The following is a 21,880-nucleotide window of genomic DNA, read 5'->3' on the forward strand; positions in this document are numbered from 1 at the left end:
CAGCAGCATAAATTGGCCTTTCCGCACTTCTAGAAAGGCGGCCAATCCTCACTTTCTACCACTCCTCCAAATGTCGCCAGCAGCAACCACCTCTGACGTCGAAGCCATCTTCCGCTTCAACGACCCAGATCCTGACATCACTGCGGAGGATCGTGCATTGTTTGCCATCGCTGCGGCTAAGACCGTAACAGAGAAGAAGCTGACTCTACACGACCTCCGCACAGCCAATCATCTCCCCTCGGACTCAGAGTGTCTCCATAAGCATGGCTTCACTGTGGTCCGCAATTCAGTCGACACGAACGCCTGGTCTTCAGCTGAAAACATCGACAGCATCTACATCCCAGCCATAAGCAGCCTGTTGAAGGATTTAACTGGCTGTAAGACCGTCCTCGTGAACAACGTTGCGTTCCGTCGCAAGCGTGTCAAACAACAAGCCGACCCCAAATTCTACCACAAGCCAGGTGGCATGCTGGATACTTTGGCCAAATCCATGCCCACCGACCGGCCATTCAGTGCGTTCAAGCGGGCTCGTGATTCGCTATCCAACTGACCCACACTAGTCACACCCTTCGAGGTCGAAAAGACCATCGAGCCAGCCCGCGGCATCCACGTCGACTACACACTCACTGGTTTGCGCAACACGATCCGACACTGCCGAGCAGATTTTGCCGAAGCTGGCGCCGAGCACCTCCGCGCACTGGATGACAACAGCCCGACACGGGGCCCTAGGGTAGCCGCATTCAGCATCTGGCGCCCACTGAAGACAGTAACTCGAGACCCGATCGCCGTACTCGACTACAAGACGGCTACGCCTTCGAGGTGGAAGACATTCGAGTACCGCAGCCCGGGCTACAAGGGAGAGTTTCTGCTCGAGGCCACGGCAGTGAACGCGCCGGACGAAGACGAAGCGGATGAGCCAAAGTTCTACTACGTTTCTGAGCAGAGACCCGACGAGGTCATGATCATCAAGTTTGCGGACTCGGAGAGTGAGATTGACTCGGACGTGGCGGCGGGGTGTGGGCATGGAAGTCCGGCGATCGTGGGTCAGTATGGGGAGACGAGGGAGAGTATTGAGGCTAGGGTGTTGGCTTTCTGGTAGTGGAGCACTGGGGAAGACGAGAGTCAGCGTAGATGAGCCGGCTGTAGTCTTGTTAGATCTTGCTGAGACCGATCTGGGCGCCGACGAATATATTTGTGCTTCTGGCGGCGGATAGCCTGTAATCACGATTGTTCGCATAGCCACGACGTAACCCTGTCGGCTGCATCGCATGTGACGTGTACTACGGAAGGAGTATTGTGCATCTTTCGGGGATGCGACTGAGTTAGTCAGAACCGAATTCTTTGTTTTCAAGGCATATAACTGCCTTGGACATGACGATGCTCCTATTACGGTCGCCAACGCTTGCGCTTAGGTCACCAGTGCGGCTTGGCATGTGTACGAACTGCGAGGTACGCCTTCGTATGGCGCATACGATCGGCAACAAGCATAGAGTCTTTCAATTTTGCAAGAGTCCTGGCCCCCGTATATCCTTGCGGAAGGCCCCTGACGGACGACAGCTAGCCTCGGCGAGTACGAATGATTGTCCATGGTTATTGACCTATTGACCAATTTCAACTAAGCAAACTCAATCGTCAACATCTCGCGGATCATGCGTGTCCCAATAAGCCTTGTACTCATCCCAAGGCTGGGTTACAAAGTCTTCTGGACACGTCAGAGGCGCCAACGGGAACTTTTCCTTCTCGAACTTTGCCAACCTATCCTTTGTGCGCTGCCGGCTCTTGTTGATGCTGTAAACGCTGATGCGGTGGGCGGAGCTTGTAACATGCAGGCCCCAATTCCAGGCAGCCCGCACGGTCAACGGTTGAGTGTTCAAGCTGTTGTCCCAGGTCCTGCAGACAATCTCTACCCAGCCTTCAACATCACAAGGTAGGTCAAATTCCCATGTACGCCAGGTCCATTTATGTTTCTTGCTCAGATTCTCTGGCGGTATGGCATACCAGCTGAAGCCCCCGTCGGCAGACAGCTCGACCCGCTCAGGCCATCGACCACCGCCAGAGTAGGCCCAGCCTTTGCAGTGAATTTTGCCATTATGGATGATAACTTGGCGAGTCCATGGGTACATAATGGCCGAGCTGACTGGCATTTCCTGGATCTGTATACCATCCGTTGGCTTTTGATTATGCTTGCCAACCTGTTGTGGGAAGTACAAGTACTCTTTGCTCTGGACCGGAGCCATGGTAGGCTGTTTGATGGCTTTGATGCGATACAGCCATTTGACGCTTCGGGCTCCGATGTAGCCAAACACGACGACTCTCAGAGGATAACCATGGATCTTTGGGAGTGGTTCGCCATTCATCTCCCATGCAAGCATGACTTCATTGGCTTTGACCTTTGACCAAGGGACGCTGACAAGGTAATTCATGGCTTCACTAGCCTTGAAATAGGTCTCGGCGCCATATAGCTCAAGATGCTTGGCGCCGTCCTTGAGACCACCACAATCTTTGATGACCTTCTTCAAGCTGATGCCAACATAGTTGGCAGTGCCGATGGCTCCTTCAGCCCATGGGGCTTGGGGCACTTCGTCACCCTGCCCAGCGTAAAGTTCAATCTGCTCAACCCGGCGAGTACCCGAGCATTGGATAGTGATGAGCTTCTCCATGCGAGGGAATTTGGAATCGTCCATCAGATCGGCCAGGCTGTATGTTCTCGGGTTGTTGACGAGGCCGTCCATCTGTAGGCTCCACTTGTCTTTGTCAATCCTGGGAATGCCACCATGGTTACGAACAAAGTGCAGGTCGTTTGGAGTGATGGCTTTCGCAGTCACCAGCCTTTTTGGCGGCTCACCATTGTACGGGAACTGCAGAAGATGAAGCATGTCCGGATGCTTCTCTTTAAGAACAGTCTCCCAGGAGTCCTCAGGGACGGTGCTGAGCTCTCCGCCAACAGCATGGTGCCACATCTTCCAGTGAGTTCCAGGAAGAACCGGGTTTGTACCTGGAATGGGGCCCCATTGGAATTCCGCGTTAGGAGGAAACGTTTCTGAGGTCAAGATGGCATGTGCCTTTTTCTTTTTTTCTGGATAGTTCTCCCACTCGACATACCTTGAGGCGTCAGCAGGAACATAGGATCTCGGTGCGACTCACCCTTGCCAGCCTTCTTTCTCACGCTGGAACAGCTCATTGCGGTCACCCACAGCCTTGATGGCCTCCTCATCCTTGGTAAGTTCCGGCCATACGACAGGCTGGATGTCTTCGGTTTGCGGAGCTGTCTGATCAAGGATTGGCAGCTGTGCTGCGGACAATCCTTGTTCAATCTTCCACTCGTCGGGGCGATTGGTCACAGAGGAGTGTAGCACAACATTGGAGGTTACCATCTTGCTGAATGACACTAGATCAGTGAGTGAAGCTCCGAATGGACGGGTACATCGGTGGCTCTTATGGCAACTTGTGGAGAGTCAATCTCCTGTCCCTTACGATAGGAGAACGTTCTCTCTTCAGTGGCTGCTGCATGATGCAATGGAAGCTGGCCCGCATCCCATGCTTCCTGAATGCCACCCTGCTTCTCGCACGACCTGACAGCAAATCGCGGTGCAGTATGTGGAATGACCACAGGACCTGGCAACGCTGGTTGGTGGCTCACCAATGCAGGTGCTCGTTTCTGAGTTCAGATTGCGTATATTACACAGCTGTACAAGGATCATGGCGGAAGGGCACCTGAATCCGTCTTGTCAGTTATGATGTCTCATGCTCCTGCGATCGTTCGCACGAAGTGTTCAAGGATTCATGAAATGCGATTGGCCCAACTTCAATGCGAGTCAGCAAGGCGCGCTTGAACTTGACTTTCAATCCCTGTCAACGGACCAGCCTTTACCCAAAATCTATTGGATCAGCTGGATCAGTTTGTTTGCGAAGCAAGATGGGTCAACTCTGGCTAAGACAGTTGGCAAAGCAGTTAAAAGCTGCTTGACTATCCCGGGGAAACCTCCGAAGTATAGACTCACTGTTTACGGACCCTCACAAGAGCTTCGTCTTTGCACAGTTGTCACATTTCAACAGCATCGCTGCCATGTCTGTCGAGAACGGTGAAACACCTAAGCTCTACACTTTGGCAGAGGGACTGCCTCAGGCTAGCGAGTCTACGATCGAGACACTCCAGACGGGTAGTGGCGGTGGATACGTGCTCCTGACAAGCACACAGCTCACTGAGAATCTTGCTCATTTCTCTCGCGAGCGCATTCCTGAGCGCAGTGTACATGCCAAGGCAGCCGGAGCAAGAGGCCATTTCGAAGTTACCGACGACGTCAGTGATCTCACGGATGCCGACTTTCTGACAGGAGTTGGGAAGAAGACGGAGGTTCTTGCCCGTATATCGACAGTTGGTCCTGCACGAGGCTCTGCGGATACTGTGAGAGACTTCCGAGGCTGTGCCATCAAGTTCAAGACCAGTGAAGGTAACAATGACTGGGTCTTCAACAACCAGGTAGGTAGAGTGGACTGGGGATTGTGTTTGAGGCAGCGCTAACCATGTTGCAGCCTGTGTTCTTCGTACGGGATCCTGTCAAATTCTCATCGATGAATCGGAGCCACAAACCTGACCCCATGACCAACACCATGAACTCCGACATGTTCTGGGATTTCCATACCAACAATCAGGAAGGGATTCACGCGTTGATGTTTCTGTTTGGAGACCGAGGCATACCATCCTCGGTTCGCCATCTTAACATGTACTCTGGCAACACGTACACCTTCACGAAGGCTGATGGATCTTATCGATTTGTCCGTATTCACATCCTGACCAACCAAGGCATCAAGTATCTTACCAACCCAGAAGCTGCCAAGCTTGCTGGTACGAACCCCGATTATCACCTCGAGGATCTGTTCCAGGCGATTCGAAAGGGCGAGTTTCCCTCGTGGAATGTTTGTGTACAAGTGATCAACCCCGAAGACATCGGGAGCGCACCGATGAGCGTCTTTGACATGACCAAGATCTGGCCACACAGACAATATCCCCTGCGGAAGATTGGAGTCATGACTTTGGACACCAACCCTAAGAACTGGTTTGCCGAAATCGAGCAAGCAGCGTTCAGCCCGAGCAGCATGGTCAGAGGCATAGCGCCGAGCCCGGACATAATGCTCCAGGCCCGGATGTTCGCGTATCCCGATGCTTCGAGGTATCGTATTGGGGTCAACTACCAGTTCCTCCCGACCAATGCAGCTGTGAGTGAGGTTCACTGTCCGATCGAACGCGACGGCTTCATGAACTTTACCGCCAACTACGGGGACGACCCCAACTATATCGGGAGCGCCATCAAACCGCTCAAGTTCAAGTCTGGCAAGGATGCCGTGAAGTTGGCGGAGGTCAAAGGCTCCCGGACTCTTGACCAAACGGACAACGGCGCACCGATATCCTATACATCAGAGGTTACAGACAAGGACTTCGAGCAGGCAACTGCTCTGTGGAATCTGTTGGCCAAACAGGATGGTGCTCAGCAAAGGTTCGTGAACAATGTTGCAGCACACATTGCTGGCGTTCAGCGGAAATGGCTCAGAGACGCGGCTTTCGGTAAGTCAACCCCAATAAGCTCCTGTGGTACTCCTGTTAACGCGCTGTAGCAATGTTCAGGCGAGTGGACAAAGACCTGGGCGATAGGATTGAGAAGACGACAGAGGGCAAGATCAGTAACCAGCACGAGCATCCGCACAAGACGGCCTGGCATTGATGCTCGGGAAGGCTTGCATGCAGGTATCCAACAACGGCGTCTCCCGATGGACAAGGGTGTTTTGGAGCTTGTCGATTGCTTGCCCTCAGCTTCAAGTGGCCCGTTGTTCCTCTTGGTGAAAGGTCGTGCGAGACTTCGTGCGAAGCGGGGTAAATTTGTTCAAGACCCCGGCCGGCTCAGCTGTTGTGGGTACGTAAGCACAGCCTATCGGCCGCCATGGAACGTTGGCGCGCACTAGGCGTGCATTGCATTGCGCGAACCGAAAGTCTGGGGGAGCAAAGTCCCTGTATGCCGGCGGAAGTCTTGAATAGGACCCCCCAGTCCATGTCGCTGCGAGAGACTATCTTACTTTTACTCAGTGCAATAGGCTTCTGCTTCATGAGGAAGTCAGAGGGGTAAGCAGCTGAGAGCAGCCCCTCACTCTAGCCTCGAATTTGCATCCTGCTAAACGCAAATTAACTGATGTCGAAGTCACCACATATTGATATGACTTCTGATCAACGGGTCAGATGCCGTAACTAGCGATGAGGCTTTACGTGAACGGCCTGGGCTCTCATGGTGTGTCTCTCTCTATCTGGTGCCTTGCACCCCAGACATGATTTCAGGCTTCCAGAGCAGAGCTATACCATTGGTACAACCGTACATGCTGCCGTCACTCTGACTCAACCCCACCTCCAAACTCATTGCTTATTACGATGCTTCTCCTTGGAGAACCTATCCTTCAACTTGTCAAAGAACTTGCCCACCCCACCCTCCGTTTGATCCGAGGCCCTCCCCGATCCCAAACCGTAATCGGTCGTGCTGTCGTTCGGAGCGATTCCTTCGTTCACGCCCATACCTTGCTCAGGAGCGCCCGTGTTGTAGCCCTCCGATTGCCCCATGCCCTGCTCAGGGGCGCCAGTCTGGTACCCTTCGGACGCGCCCATGCCTTGCTCGACGGCGCCAGTCTGGTAGCCGCCCTCTGAGGCGCCCATGCCAGACTCGGGTGCGGCGACGGCATCGGTGCCGCGGCCGGAGCCCATGCCCGATTCGTAATTTGATGCCATGTTATTGTTTATGATACTGATGTTACTGAGATGGTGGAAGTTTAGCGTGCTGTTTCGCGGTATGGGCGTGGTGACCAACTGACCTCGTCAATTGGTGCTAGCGAATGTCTTGTTGAAGCCTCTTGGCCGCCCTCTGCACCCGGGCGCCTTTATGTCTATTTTGGCCGTGCCTGTGTATGATGTAGCAAGGAGAGTTCGAGCATGACGACTGCGGGGACGCTTTGAAGATCGTCTGCAGCTGCTCATGCGCCAGGTGGGAGCCGCTGCGGGATGAGGTGATTGAAGTAATCTGCGTAAGGGGTGACTTGCTGCATCACTCAAGGCCAGGCAGGCCGGGCAGTCCGGGTCTTCCTGGGGCCAGGGATGAGAGCTCAATCATAGAGCTACGCACGGATTTGGCGAAAAGGTTCGAGGATGCGGTACAGGCAGGAGCTGGTTCACCAGCACTCGTACGAGGCTGCGGACGGCTTATTGTTTCCCCAGCCTATGTGTCGTAGCCTTATGTCGTAGCCCTTCTGCAATGTTGAAAGTCTTCTGGCTATCTGCTACTGTTCAAATGAACGATGTCGTTGTCGGTGGAACTTCCCACGGCGGTATCTCATGCCTATCGTTCGGGCGATACGGTATGCGGCACGGTCACCCTTGGCGTCGACCATGGAGGCATGATCGAATCTGTGGCTATCATCTTGTCCGGTTGCACAAGCACCAATGCGTGCCCTGTATCTGGAAACATCGCATCCAGGCCGACAGCATCTCAATCCAAATGTCTTCTCTTTCGTCAGCACATTCTGCTGCGAGGTCCAGGTTGGTGCCAGAAGGGCACATCAGCTTGGCCATTCACGTTCACGATACCGCAACACAGCTCGTTCGAGCTGGCGGAAGACTCCAATCCGCATCCCACTGGAAATTCGCCCTGGAGGTCGGCTTGGGATGCCGAGAGCTATCCCCTTCCGCCGAGCATGAGATATATCGGAAGCTTTAGCTGCTCAGTCGAGTATACGTTGTTGGCTCGCGTCATTCGCCCACCTCAGGCGCATCTTTTCGGCAACGAAGACCTGACTGTTCGCCTCCCGATCCGATTCCGTCCCCAAGCACCCCTGGGCTCGTCACTTCCGCCCGCAGCACTTGAAGAAGCGTCCGTGTTCTATCTCAAGATCCCACTCAAGCAAAGACAGTCAGCTGCAATGAAGATCATGGGGGGGCGAGGTCATACAGACAAAGCAGTTCTGGAAGATCGCCGTTCTGAGGATGTCGTAGTCTTCGGTGTCAACGTACCAGTGAGACTAAACGTGCGGAATTGGGCGGCGAATATAGTGTCAGTCTTCGCCACTAGCACCATCCCATCACCAGAAAAGCAGCAACTCTTCGTGAAGAACTATCGTCTGCAACTCATGATTCATACCAAAGTCCGCGCAGGAGGACTCCCATACTCGAAAGTAGACACGATAGTGCTTGCAGAAGGAAGTCTGGCAGTTCCTGTCAAGGCAGAGCACAGATGCGTCACCGATGCCAACGACGGTCTGCACCACAGCACGGACAGTCCGACAGCGATATCGTTCCTGAATGTGCACCGAGAAGTCCGAGACTTGCCACCAGAGTTCTCCTCATCCAGTATCTTCAGAGCCTACACCTTGAGCTTCAGATCGCAGCTCCGCTTCGGCGACATCAAATCGACCTTTGACCAAAGCCAGATTCCTATCAGCCTGGTGGACGGAGAGGACCGAGAACGAAGACCCTCTCTGATGACCGTCGATCCACACGAAGCACCTCCATCATATGAAGGAAGATCGCATTGATTTGCCGTGGTACTTTGACCGCGCAAGGGGATTCGACATTGAACGAACTCTATGGGCGACAGGCCCTCGCACGAAGCAGGGTCCGGAATCACCCCTAACCATAACGGGAGCAGAATCCCTGCATAGGCTTTCGAACGGCGGCTTGGGCGTCCCCTTCTTGGCAGCGCGGCATCGGAATTGAATAAGCACCAGCTGAAGACCTTTTGTCCTCCTCAGGGCCTGCATGGTTGACAGGAAACTCCTAAACCACGACTCCGAGCTTTCAGTTACGCCATCTCTGAGTCTCGGAGACATGAAACGTCTACGCCCAGTCAACAGTTGTCTTCCGTGCCGAAAGCGTCGCGTTCGCTGTGACAAGGTACCAATGTGCTTGTGACGCACGCACTCACTAACTAGAGATCCTAGACCCATCCAGTATGTCAGCGATGCAATCAGAACCACGTCACCTGTCAGTATGATGCTAGCGCTCTGGGGGATAGTTCGACCCAGCAACAGCCCGCACAGCATCATACGTCCCCGACGACCGAAAAACGACCATGCAGCGCCCGTGTTGAGTCAGGAAGTAGCGCTGAACAACCAAGTAGGTGGCTGACGCATAACTCAGCAGTCCCTCGCTCATCGACACCAGGCCAGCAATCTGCGAAGCGGCAGAAGAGTCTCGACTCCGGCCGCGTGTACAAGCAGCCCGGAGGGAGATCCCTGTATGTCGGCTCAACGCATTGGGCGAATGCCATACCGCTCGAGGTATGAAACCAAGGGGCAGAGTGGCGTATCTAACGATCTCAGTACCATCACGGAGACCAGAACGTAGCCAAATCGACACCACAACAGGCGAATCTTTTCTCGCAATGGCATCGACTGGAGCAGCAAGACCAGTCTCAATCTATTTTAACCTCAGGTAGCTCCGCTTTGTGCAAACACTGCGGCACTCGCTACAAGCTAGCCTGTATTGTGGCGCTGCTTCCGGATCGAGCTGTCTGTGAGAAGCTGTGCACTATCTTCTTCACAAACATTTTCCCCCTACTCCCTCTACTGCATATACCCACGTTTGCAGATGACTGCCAGGAGTTCTGGAGCGAGCGAGCTGCGCAAAGTAAGCACCCATCCAATGCACCAGGCATACTGCGCCACAAGCCCGGTTTCGTGAGCCTCTTGGCTGCCATCCTTTTCTCAAGCCTTGTCTCGGGAACCGAAGCTCAGCTGAACGCGGCCAAGGGGTCAGAGGATGTAAAAACAGGTGACATGTACTTTGCTACCATCATGGCTTCGACCCTGACTGGCTTCCCGCGACGGCCAACGCTGTACACCCTCTCAGCGTATATCTTTTCTCAGAGTCAATTTGTCAGGGAAGAAGAGTTCTCGGATGGGCCAGAGTTCATCACAACGTCATTCCGAGTGGCACTCGGTATGGGTCTTCATCGTAAGCTCGAGGAAGCGGGCTTTACCGCCACCGAGCAAGAAACCCGTCGTCGTCTTTGGTGGTATATCCTTCATCTCGATGTTATGTCATCTTGCTCTTCAGGGCTTTCGCCTCTTTACGTAGATGAGAAGATGGGCAATAGCCCTGCAATATCGACAACTGACCTGCTGGAACATGTGCGCGGATCAGGCCAAGGCTCAGGTAAGCAGATGATTCAAGTGGGCGGAAGTACAGCTAAGATTACCAGACATTCGGTACGTGGTGGCCAAGGTTCGTTACGAGACCACCAAAGTCATTCGAGGCATTCTCCTCGGACACTTCGAGGAGCACTTTACATCGCTCGAGGCTGTTTCAGAAACTGCTAGCTCTATTGAGTCTCTCGGTGAAACTGTCAAAACGGCCATTGATCGAATACTTCAGGTTGGATCCAAGTTGTCACGCCATGAGCTGCTGGAGATTTACCAGAGCGAGAATTTAGCAGTACCTGAAGGGGCCTCCACTATAAATGACACCTGGCGCGTGGATGCTAGCGAGAGTCGTTCGCACGTTGTAGGGTTCGCGATATGGGCCACGAGCTTGCTACACCTCATGCTCCACAAGGCATACTGCATCTTATACTTTCCGCTCGCCAAAGACCAGCATTCAGATTTCGGCGCTGACATCCGCTTGACGTAAGTGGACGAGACGAGGACCGAACTTATGCTGATGTGTTCAGAGCTATCAAGCATGCTCAGGCGTTTCTTCAACTCTTCATCCGAGTGTGTGATGCACCGTTCTCAAGTCCGTTCCACTGGATGTACCCAGGCACGTATCAGCCCTTGCAGGCCATGTCGCTATTGCTTGCAGACCTGCTCAACTTCCCTCACAGCGATGAAGCACCCACATCGCAAGGCTTGGTCGATGCAATCTTCGATCTATATCAGGTCGACCAAGGCATGATTACCGCCAGCGACCCGCCTCGTCGCAGGCTATCGCCATCCGGCAGGGAGGTTTGGTCCATGCTAGGACGTTTGCGCAATAAAGCGTTTGAGCAGATGGATCAAGACCCGCATGTGGTTTTACCAACATTCATCGCTTCTTCTCACGTATGTGTGTGCGGAGAGCGGCTAGCTCATGAACGATTGCTATCTGAAGAAAACGAGCAGCCTGATATGCCGGCTTGGGATGGCCCGCTCGATGCAGAACTCGGAACCCCGACGGACGCTGACGCGAACCTTATCGAAACAGAGCCAAGTCACGTTGACTTCGACTGGGCGGAATGGGATGCGTATCTCGGCTCCGCAGCTGGGACTATGCTGTAGTTACGAGCAGCCAGAGCGGTGGCGATACCACTTTATCTCAAGCGTTGGTTCAAGTTGTCGGCCACTATCAGCGCAATGACCCTGTCAAATGGTATCAGCACACTTTCCCCCACGCAGGACCATCCACTTACGTATGCGGGGCGATACGCATGAAATACGTGCCGAACCCGCGGTAGAATCGCAGCACTCCTTCCTGCTTGGCAACGGTGACGAAGCAATTCAGCATGCCTGTGTATCTCATCGATCCATCAGCCGCCTTCTTCTGCGACTGCAACCGTGATTTCACAAAGTCGAACGGCAAGCTGAAGAAAGAGGCAAAAAAGCCGGCAATGCCAGACGCGGCGATGGTCTGCGTTTGACCTGAAGCACTGGTTCGCTTGGCAAGCTGATGTTTGGACTCGGAGAAGAAGGCTAGCTGCCCAAAGTTGGTGGCCATGGCTCGAATGATTGTTGGATAGGCTCCGCTCCACAGAGCGGTGACGCCTTCATGGCGAGCGATTGATCCTAGGGCGTGGAAGGCGGAGCGGTAGTTCGCTCGCTGCGCCGCAGGCAATAGACCATCGGACTGCATGCGAATCAACGCCACCTCGGTGGGGTTACCTATCGATGCTCCCAGGGCCCCTGCAGCCAGACCCGCCGACGCGCGCTCCTTGAACCCGTATGTGCTCCCATTTCGCGCTGCCCGTTGCTTGAGCAGATCTTCAAATGTGAAAAAGAAGCCAAGTCGAGATGTGCCGTAGACAACCTGTCTGAGTAGCCCGGCAGATAAGCCGTTGTAGAGATCGAGGATCTGTCCTTGCGCAACCACCTGCTTGACAACTGACACTGGAGTCGCAGCTCCCTCCGACAACTGGATGCGGACTTTGATCATGTCGATGGGTTGGATGCATATCGTCGCGATGATGCCCGACGTCCCGCCCACCAAGAAGGGCAATGCTGGCTTGATGAAGGGCTGCTTGTGCAGTGGGAGCCCCGAGGGCGGCGTTGTCGCTGGCTGAACTGACATTTTTTGCACGAAAATATGCGTACTGGGTATGGATGTGCTTTACTGGCGAGCACATAGACTACAGTCGAGACCGGCGAGACCGGCGCAAGATAATTTTCCCCGCACGGTAGTCCCGTGTTGGAGACAGCCTCGGCTCTAATGGGGAAATTCACTGCCTGCGTTTCACTGCCTGAAAGTGGATCCCCCCGCTCAGCGTTGGGGAAGTTCGGTTTACCCCAGTGCTCGTCCGGTCACTCACACCTGAAGGTGGGCTCGAACGGGCTCGAACAGAGTCTTTTATTGACGCCCGTATTGTCGTGAGCAAGCCGGTATGAAGTGCATCTGTCATGAGAGCGAAGATCGTATCTACCCTCTGTGTGTTGGTATGACTTGTGTGACAAGAGAGCACAGTGATGTACGGAGACAGCTATATTCGATTGTCAAAAACCACGACTGACGGTAGACAGACCTATATTTTTCTGGCTGGCACTTTTCAATGGATAAGGATCAGTCTTCCAGTCACCTCCCCCCGCTTCAGTCTCATCAGTGCCTCATGGGCCTCATCCCACGGGACCCTCGTCACTGGTATTGGCGCCAACTTCCCATCTGTCGCCAGCTTCGTGACATCCCTCAAATGCTGCGGAGTTCCCGTGATGTTGCCCATGATGGTGCGTGCCGTGAAGATCATCGACACCAGACTGACCGTGATCTCGCCCCCCAGAATGCCCACCGCGACCATCTTCCCACCCTTTGCTAGCGACCCCATAGCCAACTCAGCCGTCTTGGTCGTGTTGACAAAGTCCAGCGCCGCAAAGTACGGCTCGCCCGCCGTTTCGACTGCAACCTTGGCCGCCTCCGCCGCCGTGCTATCAAAAACCGCCGTTGCCCCGGCATCCAGCGCCGCCTGCCGCTTCTCGGGCGTGATATCACAACTGATTATCTTCTCATGCCCCACGGCCTTCAGCATCGCAATGGCCGCCAACCCCAACCCTCCCGCGCCAACCAGCAGTACGGGATCCTGTGGCTTCAGCGGCATCACCTTCTGAATGCACGACAGCACCGTCAGGCCCGAGCAGCCAAACGTGCACGCCACCGCGGGATCCACATTCCCATAGTCCACCAGGTACTTCGCATGCGGCACCGTGATATACTGGGCGAACCCGCCATCCGTGAACACCCCCCTCGTCTGCTGCTTCAAGCACAGATTATCGTCGCCGTCCTCACAGCGCCGACAACTCTGGCAGCCCACCCAGGGATACACGACGCGACTGGCGCCCAGGGGCGGCACATCCGACGGATCAACGTCCGGCCCATATTTCTCGACCGTCCCCAAGATCTCGTGGCCCAGCGCCCGCGGCAACGAGACGCCGCGGTCCTTGAGCCAAAATTTCTTGCCGCCGCCGAGGTGGTAGAAGCCTTCCCAGGCGTGCAGGTCGCTGTGGCAGACGCCGGCGTGGGTGACGCGGATGAGGATCTCGGTGCCGTGGGGCTCGGGGACGGGGAGGTCGACTTTTTGTAGGGGTTGGCCGTGCGAGACGCAGGCCCAGGCTTGTTGCGTGGTAGGGGGCATCGTTTCGGTGTGATCTGGAAAGGGAAAGGGTAGAGTTTGGGTGGGGAGCTCAACCTGTGTTTATAGAAAGTAATGCCCGTGCCTGTGGAACGTGTTTGTGGTCAACTGTTCGCCGGGGTCCCCGCAGTAGCCGAGGGACCTAAATGAGGGCGCGGCGTGAGGGGTGGGCTGTCTGATAGTGGGTCACGATTCGGCGAACTTTCGGGCGCGGGTCATCATAGCTGTTTGGGCATTCTCGGCTTATAGGCACAATGCTATCTAACTACTCTGGAGCTACGCAGACTTTCTATCTCGGCTTCTGTCACGCCAATCTCTCTCAAGACTTCGTCGGTATGCTCGCCGAGCAGAGGTGGCTTGCGCCTGACTGACGTGCTGGTGTTGGAGAACTTCACAGCGGATCCTAAGGCCCCTTGGGTTAGCATGTGCGGACGGGAATTGGACAAGAAACTCGTACCTAACATAGAGAGCTTTCCTGATTTTGCGGGCTCAAACTGGATCTCGCTCACCATCTCCCTTGCTGCCGTCTGCGGATGTGAGAACACCTTCTCCATTGTGTTGATGGGGGCGTAAGGCATCCCGCTACCCTCAAATGCTTGCATCCATTCGCCAGCGGTCTTGCCCTGGAAAGCCTCACTAATGGTTGGCATCAAATCATCACGATGTGTGACTCTTGTGCTGTTGGTCTTGAAGCGTGGGTCCTCCAGCAGGTGTTCGACATCGAGGATCTTGCACAGCTTCTCAAACTGCTTGTTGTTGACCGCCCCGCATACAAAGTAGAGATCCTTGGTTCGAAAAGCATCGTACGGAACCACGCTAGGGTGCTGGGTGCCCCATCGCTCTGTTTCTTGTCCCATGTTCAGCCATGTCAGCGCGACGTTGATGAGCAGTGCGATCTGCGATTCGAACAGCGAAGCGTCGATACGCTGCCCAAGGCCGGTCTCTTTGCGGGAGTAGAGCGCGGCCATAATAGCTCCGTGCATGAAAAGCCCGGTGGACATGTCGGTGAGCCCGAGACCAGGCCGTACTGGGGGCCCTCCTCGCTCACCAGTGAGATGGAGAAGGCCTGCTTCTGCACCTGCTATCATGTCATATCCAGCACGTTCTCGCCATGGACCGGAGGATCCGTAGCCAGAGATGCTGGCGTAGATGATAGTCGGGTTTACTTGCTTGAGCACTTCGTAGTCGATTCCCAGCCTTTCCATCGCACCCTGCCGCATGTTCTCGATCACTACATCAGCATCTTTGACGAGCTTGAACAGAATCTCCTTTCCCGGGGCGTTCTTCAGATCTAGGCATACGGAGCGCTTGTTCCTGTTAATTGAGCAGAAGTAATTAGACATGGGACCAACGTCGGGTTTCCACGTCTCATCTTCTCCAATTGCTCTGAAGTGTCTGGTATCATCCTGAGTCGATTAGCTCAACCAGTTGCATGCAGTGACTGGCCTACTCCCTTCCCAATATCTTCGATTTTAATGATGTCGGCACCATAGTCTCCAAGGATCTGCGTGCAGAGCGGTGCCTGGATGCTTTGTCAGAGACCATCGGCATGCGTGTGATTGCGTACCGCAAGTACTCGTGAGAGGTCCAAGACTTTTACACCTTTCAGAGGGCCATTATTGCTGGTCTCAGGGGCCAGCGAGTTGATCGCTCGCACCCTCGTCGTTAGCGAAGCATACTTCGACGAAAGTCTAAGCGTATGTCGGGTTGTTCGTTTTCCAATGCGCCCAAAACTCATGCCGTCGACTTGGTAATAGCCGTGGAGCGCGGGTTGACGGCGATGGGGAATGCAGTATAGGTGCGGGGCGACGCTTTAGGCCTTGGGGGCTCGTCCGCCCTTCCCCGGCCCTCGGCTCCGTGGACCGCTGTGGGTATGATCAGCAGCAGCTTGCTCATCCACCTTCACAGCTTCTTTTTGTTTATAATGGTGTGGTAGTGGCGCTCGTGATGGCGGCGCGGGGATATCAGATGAAGTGCTCCATTGTCAGGAGGGTGCTTGCGCAACACCGCGGCCTGGCGACCGCGTCAGGACCTGCTGTACGCATTCTCGAAGTTGGACCGCGCGATGGGCTGCAAAACATCAAGACCTCGGTCCCAACTGCCACAAAGATTGACATGATTAATCGCCTGGCAGGAACTGGTCTGAAGGATATCGAGGCAACTTCTTTCGTATCGCCGAAATGGGTGCCGCAGCTCGCAGATGGCGCCCAGGTCATGGAAGCAATCATGCCCCTGGCGAACACCGGCTTGAGACTGCCGGTGCTTACCCCAAATTTGAGAGGGCTTGAGAACGCGGCCAAAGCTAATGCGAAAGAGGCTGTTGTCTTTGCATCTGCTACGGAGGCGTTCAGCCGAAAGAACCAAAACTGCTCAGTCGACGAGGCCCTGAATCACGCAGAGACCGTGGCCAAAGCAGCAAGGGAGCAAGGCCTAGCGGTCCGAGGTGTCATTTCATGCATCTTTTCGGATCCATATTCCGGCCCTACAAATCCTGAGAGCGTCTTGTATGTTGCACAGCGCTTCTTAGACATGGGCTGCCACGAGGTTGGACTGGGTGATACTCTTGGCGTTGGTACTTCGACAGATACGGAGCGCCTTCTCGAGTTCCTGCTGCGGAAGATACCTGCGGAATTCCTGGCTGGTCACTTTCACGATACATATGGTCAAGCGGTGGCCAATGTTGTGAAGGCGTACGACATGGGTTTGAGATCCTTCGATAGTAGCATAGCTGGGCTAGGTGGCTGTCCTTACGCGAAAGGGGCCAAGGGCAACGTCGCAACAGAAGACATTGTGTACACATTCGAGCAATCTGGCATAAGTACCGGAATCGACCTAAAGAAGCTAGCCGCGGTTGGGGATTGGATCTCAAAGCAACTGGGAATTCCCAACAACAGTCGAGCAGGTGCTGCACTACATGCGATGGCACAAGACATGCCATTGAACAATGCGCCGGTGACAAAGCCGGTCCACTCCCCGGGTTCGAAGCGGCAATGGCAGAAGATCGAGAAAACAGAAGGCTTCTCCGTCCAGAGGTCTGGCAGCGCCGTCAAAGTCACCCTGACCCGGCCTAACAACGGCAATGCTATGACCACAAGTATGGTGGACGAGCTAACTTCCTTGTTCAGAGGTTATGCCAAAGATCGGTCTATTTTCCATATCATCCTTGCTGCCGAGGGCAAGTTCTTCTGCACTGGTATGGACTTGACGGGAGACAGTCGTGATGACAAGGACACGTATTTCAAGAAGATTGTGGACATGTTTGAGGCAGTCGACAAGGCGCCACAAACCACGATCGCAGCGATACAGGGTGGTTGTTTCGGCGGCGGCACCGGCCTAGGCTTTGCATGCGACATCCGACTCGCAACATCTCAGGCCAAGTGGCAACTGACCGAGATCAGACTCGGACTATCTCCGGCTATCATATCAAAGTACCTGGCCAGAGAATGGGGCCTCCCCTTCCTGCGCGAGGCAATGCTTACGGGCAGAGAAGTAAGTCCTGCACAGCTTCAAAGGATCGGCGCAGTCCACGGTGTTGCAGATGATGCTGCCGGGCTCGAGACGATGCTCGATGAGTATCTCGACAAGCTCGACAAGTGCGCCCCACACTCCGCATCAGTTTGCAAGGAACTCATGAACGTGGCTTGGACGGACCCAGATGGACAGCGCCAGGACTCGGTCATTCACCGGAAATTCCAGGACATGATGCTCCCAGGCTCGGAAGGGGAGTATGGCATCCGGCAGTTCCAGAAGAAGATCAAGGATATTGACTGGAGTGCCTTCTGGAAGGAGAAGGCTAAGCTCTGAGCCTGGTACTCCCAAACTAGTCATGGGGCACAGTAGCTGAGCTTTTCGGATGCAGGTCCACTGAGAGCTTCCCAATCCATGAGTAAATGTCTGACAGAGCAGAAGCTCTGAAACAGAATAAGGAGCTCTAAGCAGTAGCGACATAATGTGCCATGTACAGCTTGTGGGGTTGAGTGAGTATCGAAGGTGGTGAGGGCGTAACAGCCTGACAAGAGAGGCCCGACAGGCGTTGGAAGTCAAGGTTTGACGAGTACATTGATGCTGAAGCTGTAAGGTACCTATGTACGGACAGCTCACTGACCATAGCAATACTGGCCATCGATGAAATGTGGTGCTGAGCCATATATCAAGACTATGCCGGACTCGGCCCACGAGCAGCATGCGATTGCTGAATTGAGTATATAACACCGTATCAAAGTTATAGAATGCATCAAAAAAGTATGCCAATATCAGCTCCTCAAAGCTAGTGGTCTTAATGCTCGATCTCTGCCACCACGGACCGGATACATCAAAACCCCTCCACAGCGAATATGGGTTTCTGCCGCTTGTAACTAGCTGGAGGTGAAGTTCCATCAATCGGGGTCAGTGCCATGGGCCTCTTGAGTCCTCCCGTGCCAGTCGATGCCCGTACAAGCTTCAGATCAGGTGGTTGGTGCTCTTGTATCTCTTCCCAAACAGTCGGTCGAGCTTTGACGAAGGTCGCGACGTTGTCGATTGTGGCGGCCACGGGTGGCGGCAGATAGAGCGGGTCATCAGTCTTGAGAGGAGAGCGAATAACTGCGATGACTCCTTGTCAACACGTATGAAATTGAGGTATTGACAAGGACTTACGAAGTGATGAAGCTCTTGCACGCCGCTTGAATGCTTTCGAGTCATACTGCATCATCCACTCCGTAGCAAAGTCGTCGACGACTCGTCTGATGAAGCGTTTGGGTATCCGCCCTCGCCTTCGCCTTCCGCTCAGAAGATTCCAATCAAGGCCCTGGGTGCGATCGACAGCGAAGATTATGAGGGTTCCGAGATCGCGGTGAGAGATGTCAGGCTCGGGAGGATTGTCTTGCAAGTACTTGTGAACAAAAGGCTCGAGGGAGGCCTTCTTGGCTTTGATGTCGTCTGTACGTATAGTCAGTCGGGATGGGACCAAGCGGGCTGCTGACTGACCATCGTTGTAACGAGGTGGATGCCTTCTCGACTTCGACTTAACAGCGGGATGAGAATGCTCACAGACGTTGAGGCCTACAAGACGCAGGGAAAAACCGATGAAATGTTTGAGGTTCTCGATGAATGACAAAAGTGTGGAGAGCAGCGGGAGGACAGCTGAATACGATACGCAGGGTATGGTGTTGGAAAACAAGAGGCGTTGTGCAGGTTGGTGATGTGAGAAGAGAATGGTTGAACAGAAGTGGGCGAGTTTCTTTGAGCTATGGAGCAAGATGTGTCTCGCACTTGCCAACGAAAGAACGTCCCGCAGAAACTACAGCCACAAACGATCACTCACGCGCCGCGCAGTTTGTGTATGAAAAGAACGACTACAAGCCAAATGAAGTGCCGTTTTGCGCGATTCCATAGCTGGGAGCTCACGGCGTGTCTCAAGCCGATGTAGGCTGCTCTTTTGCCTACCACAAGGCCAGGCATCCAGCGTCAACCACAGTCCTGGGGACGCAGGAGAGATGTCTGTCGTCTGAGTGCTTCGGGTTGCACGTGAGCATTCGTGCTTGAGGAGCTTCTGGTGGGTGTAACTCCAGGACAGGCAAACCTGTAGAATTGGCTGCTGTATGCTGTCTCAAGATCTCCGAGTCCATCTTCTCGAGAAAATTGAATGTACGTGTGAGATGAAAATCAACGCATCAGGCTGAGAACGAAAAGGAGATATGTTCATTTCACGCATTACCAAGCCTTGCTCAGACCATTTATGCAGAAGCTGTTAGACACTACTACCTACAATGGATGCTCGATAACCATCTTCTCTCCGCCTGCTTTTCCCGCCGCCACCTCATGTATGGTTTCGATCGCGGGTTCGATGCCCCTAACCAGACGACTCCTGAACGGCTGCCACCCCTTTCCCACCTTACTCAAAGCCCAAAGCCAGACCTGGCGCATCCGTACGCCCCATTCAGGATCTGCTCCCTCAAAGAGGCTCTCCAAGCCCTTCGGTGAAGGTGTTGGGAACCCTTCCGGTTGTCGAAATGGCAGGGGAAACATCCAGTCCGGATCTTTATCTTTGGGCACGGGCAAGACTCCGACAAGCTTCAATTCGCTTTTTGCATCACAACATTGCCGAGCCAGCGCAGGTGAACTCTTGCTGTATTGTCCCCTGAGCTTCATTTCTTCTTCGGCCGACAAGCCCTCGGCGAACCCAAGCCCGGTACTTACGGCGTCGTACACGACCGTGAGCTTTTTCGGAGCAACGGCGGACTGGATATCTTGCACAACTGTGGTACTACGATAGTCGAAGCAGTGCGTCGCGCCCAGACTCTTGAGAAAGTCGTGGTTGCGAGGCGATGCTGTGGTGATGATTGGAGCGAAGCCAGCGGCCTTGGCCAATTGTATTCCTGCTTGGCCGACACAGCTACCGCCTCCCCATATCAAGATTGGAACATTGACAGGGCTTAGACCTGTCACACCTGCCGGCTTGAAAGAGAATCCCAGCATATTGAAAATTGCGTCGATCGAGGTATGAACAGCGATAGGTAAGCCCACCGCAGTGACCTCATCGAGATTGTCGGGCAAAACGTACGTCCATTCCGGATCTGCAACCAGGAAGTCTTGGTGCGCTCCTGCAGGGAGCGGTCGATCATCTGCTGGGATGCTCATCCCGAATAGCTTCTGGCCGACCCGAAAGGGCGAATCCTGCCCCACATCAATTGCGGTGCCGATCCATTCATACCCCGCAACGTAACCTGATACGCCCATGAAGAAGTGCTTCTGGTCCGCTGGATTGATGGCAGAGTGACTGACCCTGACCAAGGTCTGCTGACCCGAAGGCTTGTACTCCTCATCGATATTGCGGACGGTCAATCGACCGTCTTTCCCCAGAAAGATCGCATTGGTCGAGATGATGGCCATAATGTTCGGTTTGGACACAGATTCGACAAAACTCTTCCCCAGGGGCGGAAAAAATTCCTGACATGAGGCAAGGCCACAATTTAAATATCGTGCGTCATGGCGCTACCAACCACATCCATCTGTTCCCAGGGAGCATGGCAAGGGCTTCATTGCTTGTGAGACTGGCCCGGACAAAATCTTGTCCGGCTGCTTACAAAGTGTCTTTAGCACGATTTACTCATGCTTGGCCGCTAATGGACAGAGGGGAGGGCCCGTCCGCGAGACAGCTGTATGCAAAGACAATGATCCGGCTCCTCTGATACTCTCCCTCGGACTATAACCAACGTGGAGGTCAGTTATAAATCTCGAGACAAGGCTGTCGTCCGAGAGCTGTCCAATGCTTAGCATCGTTGACCTCGCTTAAAGCTTGGCGAGCCTCTCGGCCGACAGACAACCAGTATTCAGTCATCCTCTTCCTGCCATTGGTCAGTGGCCAACCACAATTACCAATTGTTCAATTGTGCAACCACGTTAACTCGGCCGAGCTACGCATGTCTGCGAACGTAAAAAATGATAGCTTGAGGTGGACGTACCTGGCAGATTGGAAATGAAATCGTGACTTCAGTATGCGGGCAAGTACGGCGGAAAGGCGAATCTGGGCCATGGGGACCGCAAGAATTGTGTCAGATCCAACCACCTCGAAATCAGCCCGAGCCTGATGAGACTTCTGGCAGGATACACTCAACCCAAGAAGATGGCCATATCTGGCAGGTCCGTCCATGTGCCAATGCTGACGCAGCTTATCAGCTAAGTCAGGATTCCGCGAGTTGCGCGCATCTCGGTCCAATGTTGCCCTCACCATGGACATGCACTTGCGACCAATCGATCACGAACCATATTAGAGGTGCTTGTCCTGCACCAAGAACACAGATCTTGCTCCATATCGATGTTGGCGGCGCCTCATCTACCCTGCTCAGGGGTTGATGCGGGCAGAATTCCACCCTTTGCGCGGAAGGCCTTCCGCTACCCCAGAATCTCGTTTCCATCCCGTAACGTCTCGGCTTTCCTCCAATCAGCTGTCAAGCTGAGATTCCACGCTCGATGCATCTTGGACCATCGATTGGTTGCCCATCGACTGCAGGGACCCTGGCTTGCCATCACAACAATCTGGGGATGGGACTAGATGTGGCTGCCAC

At 54.2% G+C, this 21,880-nt stretch overlaps 11 protein-coding genes across 11 annotated transcripts; 5 read left to right on the forward strand and 6 right to left on the reverse strand.

The window, feature by feature from the left end:
• Positions 1 to 70: 70 nt before the first annotated feature.
• Positions 71 to 1,099, forward strand: HMPREF1541_07115 (uncharacterized protein; the record flags this gene model as incomplete). The annotated part of the gene is made up of 2 exons (XM_008721440.1): positions 71 to 512; positions 561 to 1,099. 2 exons carry the CDS (start codon positions 71 to 73, stop codon positions 1,097 to 1,099), a joined length of 981 nt encoding a protein of 326 aa, XP_008719662.1.
• Positions 1,100 to 1,625: 526 nt separating this feature from the next.
• HMPREF1541_07116 (uncharacterized protein) lies at positions 1,626 to 3,374 on the reverse strand (the record flags this gene model as incomplete). Its single annotated transcript, XM_008721441.1, has 2 exons — positions 1,626 to 3,102; positions 3,145 to 3,374. 2 exons carry the CDS (start codon positions 3,372 to 3,374, stop codon positions 1,626 to 1,628), a joined length of 1,707 nt encoding a protein of 568 aa, XP_008719663.1.
• Positions 3,375 to 4,066: 692 nt separating this feature from the next.
• HMPREF1541_07117 (uncharacterized protein) lies at positions 4,067 to 5,720 on the forward strand (the record flags this gene model as incomplete). The annotated part of the gene is made up of 3 exons (XM_008721442.1): positions 4,067 to 4,480; positions 4,534 to 5,563; positions 5,614 to 5,720. 3 exons carry the CDS (start codon positions 4,067 to 4,069, stop codon positions 5,718 to 5,720), a joined length of 1,551 nt encoding a protein of 516 aa, XP_008719664.1.
• Positions 5,721 to 6,400: 680 nt separating this feature from the next.
• Positions 6,401 to 6,766, reverse strand: HMPREF1541_07118 (uncharacterized protein; the record flags this gene model as incomplete). Its single annotated transcript, XM_008721443.1, has 1 exon — positions 6,401 to 6,766. One exon carries the CDS (start codon positions 6,764 to 6,766, stop codon positions 6,401 to 6,403), a length of 366 nt encoding a protein of 121 aa, XP_008719665.1.
• A 563-nt stretch (positions 6,767 to 7,329) lies between these two features.
• Positions 7,330 to 8,562, forward strand: HMPREF1541_07119 (uncharacterized protein; the record flags this gene model as incomplete). Its single annotated transcript, XM_008721444.1, has 1 exon — positions 7,330 to 8,562. The coding sequence occupies one exon, from the start codon at positions 7,330 to 7,332 to the stop codon at positions 8,560 to 8,562; it is 1,233 nt and encodes a 410-aa protein (XP_008719666.1).
• Positions 8,563 to 9,822: 1,260 nt separating this feature from the next.
• Positions 9,823 to 11,225, forward strand: HMPREF1541_07120 (uncharacterized protein; the record flags this gene model as incomplete). The annotated part of the gene is made up of 4 exons (XM_008721445.1): positions 9,823 to 10,183; positions 10,212 to 10,653; positions 10,698 to 11,067; positions 11,217 to 11,225. The coding sequence occupies 4 exons, from the start codon at positions 9,823 to 9,825 to the stop codon at positions 11,223 to 11,225; spliced, it is 1,182 nt and encodes a 393-aa protein (XP_008719667.1).
• Positions 11,226 to 11,410: 185 nt separating this feature from the next.
• HMPREF1541_07121 (uncharacterized protein) lies at positions 11,411 to 12,289 on the reverse strand (the record flags this gene model as incomplete). Its single annotated transcript, XM_008721446.1, has 1 exon — positions 11,411 to 12,289. The coding sequence occupies one exon, from the start codon at positions 12,287 to 12,289 to the stop codon at positions 11,411 to 11,413; it is 879 nt and encodes a 292-aa protein (XP_008719668.1).
• Positions 12,290 to 12,761: 472 nt separating this feature from the next.
• HMPREF1541_07122 (uncharacterized protein) lies at positions 12,762 to 13,838 on the reverse strand (the record flags this gene model as incomplete). Its single annotated transcript, XM_008721447.1, has 1 exon — positions 12,762 to 13,838. One exon carries the CDS (start codon positions 13,836 to 13,838, stop codon positions 12,762 to 12,764), a length of 1,077 nt encoding a protein of 358 aa, XP_008719669.1.
• A 254-nt stretch (positions 13,839 to 14,092) lies between these two features.
• Positions 14,093 to 15,573, reverse strand: HMPREF1541_07123 (uncharacterized protein; the record flags this gene model as incomplete). The annotated part of the gene is made up of 4 exons (XM_008721448.1): positions 14,093 to 14,238; positions 14,293 to 15,241; positions 15,286 to 15,357; positions 15,403 to 15,573. The coding sequence occupies 4 exons, from the start codon at positions 15,571 to 15,573 to the stop codon at positions 14,093 to 14,095; spliced, it is 1,338 nt and encodes a 445-aa protein (XP_008719670.1).
• Positions 15,574 to 15,782: 209 nt separating this feature from the next.
• HMPREF1541_07124 (uncharacterized protein) lies at positions 15,783 to 17,639 on the forward strand (the record flags this gene model as incomplete). Its single annotated transcript, XM_008721449.1, has 1 exon — positions 15,783 to 17,639. The coding sequence occupies one exon, from the start codon at positions 15,783 to 15,785 to the stop codon at positions 17,637 to 17,639; it is 1,857 nt and encodes a 618-aa protein (XP_008719671.1).
• Positions 17,640 to 19,577: 1,938 nt separating this feature from the next.
• On the reverse strand, positions 19,578 to 20,705 carry HMPREF1541_07125 (uncharacterized protein; the record flags this gene model as incomplete). The annotated part of the gene is made up of 1 exon (XM_008721450.1): positions 19,578 to 20,705. One exon carries the CDS (start codon positions 20,703 to 20,705, stop codon positions 19,578 to 19,580), a length of 1,128 nt encoding a protein of 375 aa, XP_008719672.1.
• Positions 20,706 to 21,880: the final 1,175 nt, after the last annotated feature.

The sequence above is a fragment of the Cyphellophora europaea genome, assembly GCF_000365145.1.
Source record: "Cyphellophora europaea CBS 101466 unplaced genomic scaffold supercont1.7, whole genome shotgun sequence".
In the NCBI taxonomy this organism is placed as follows: domain Eukaryota; kingdom Fungi; phylum Ascomycota; class Eurotiomycetes; order Chaetothyriales; family Cyphellophoraceae; genus Cyphellophora; species Cyphellophora europaea.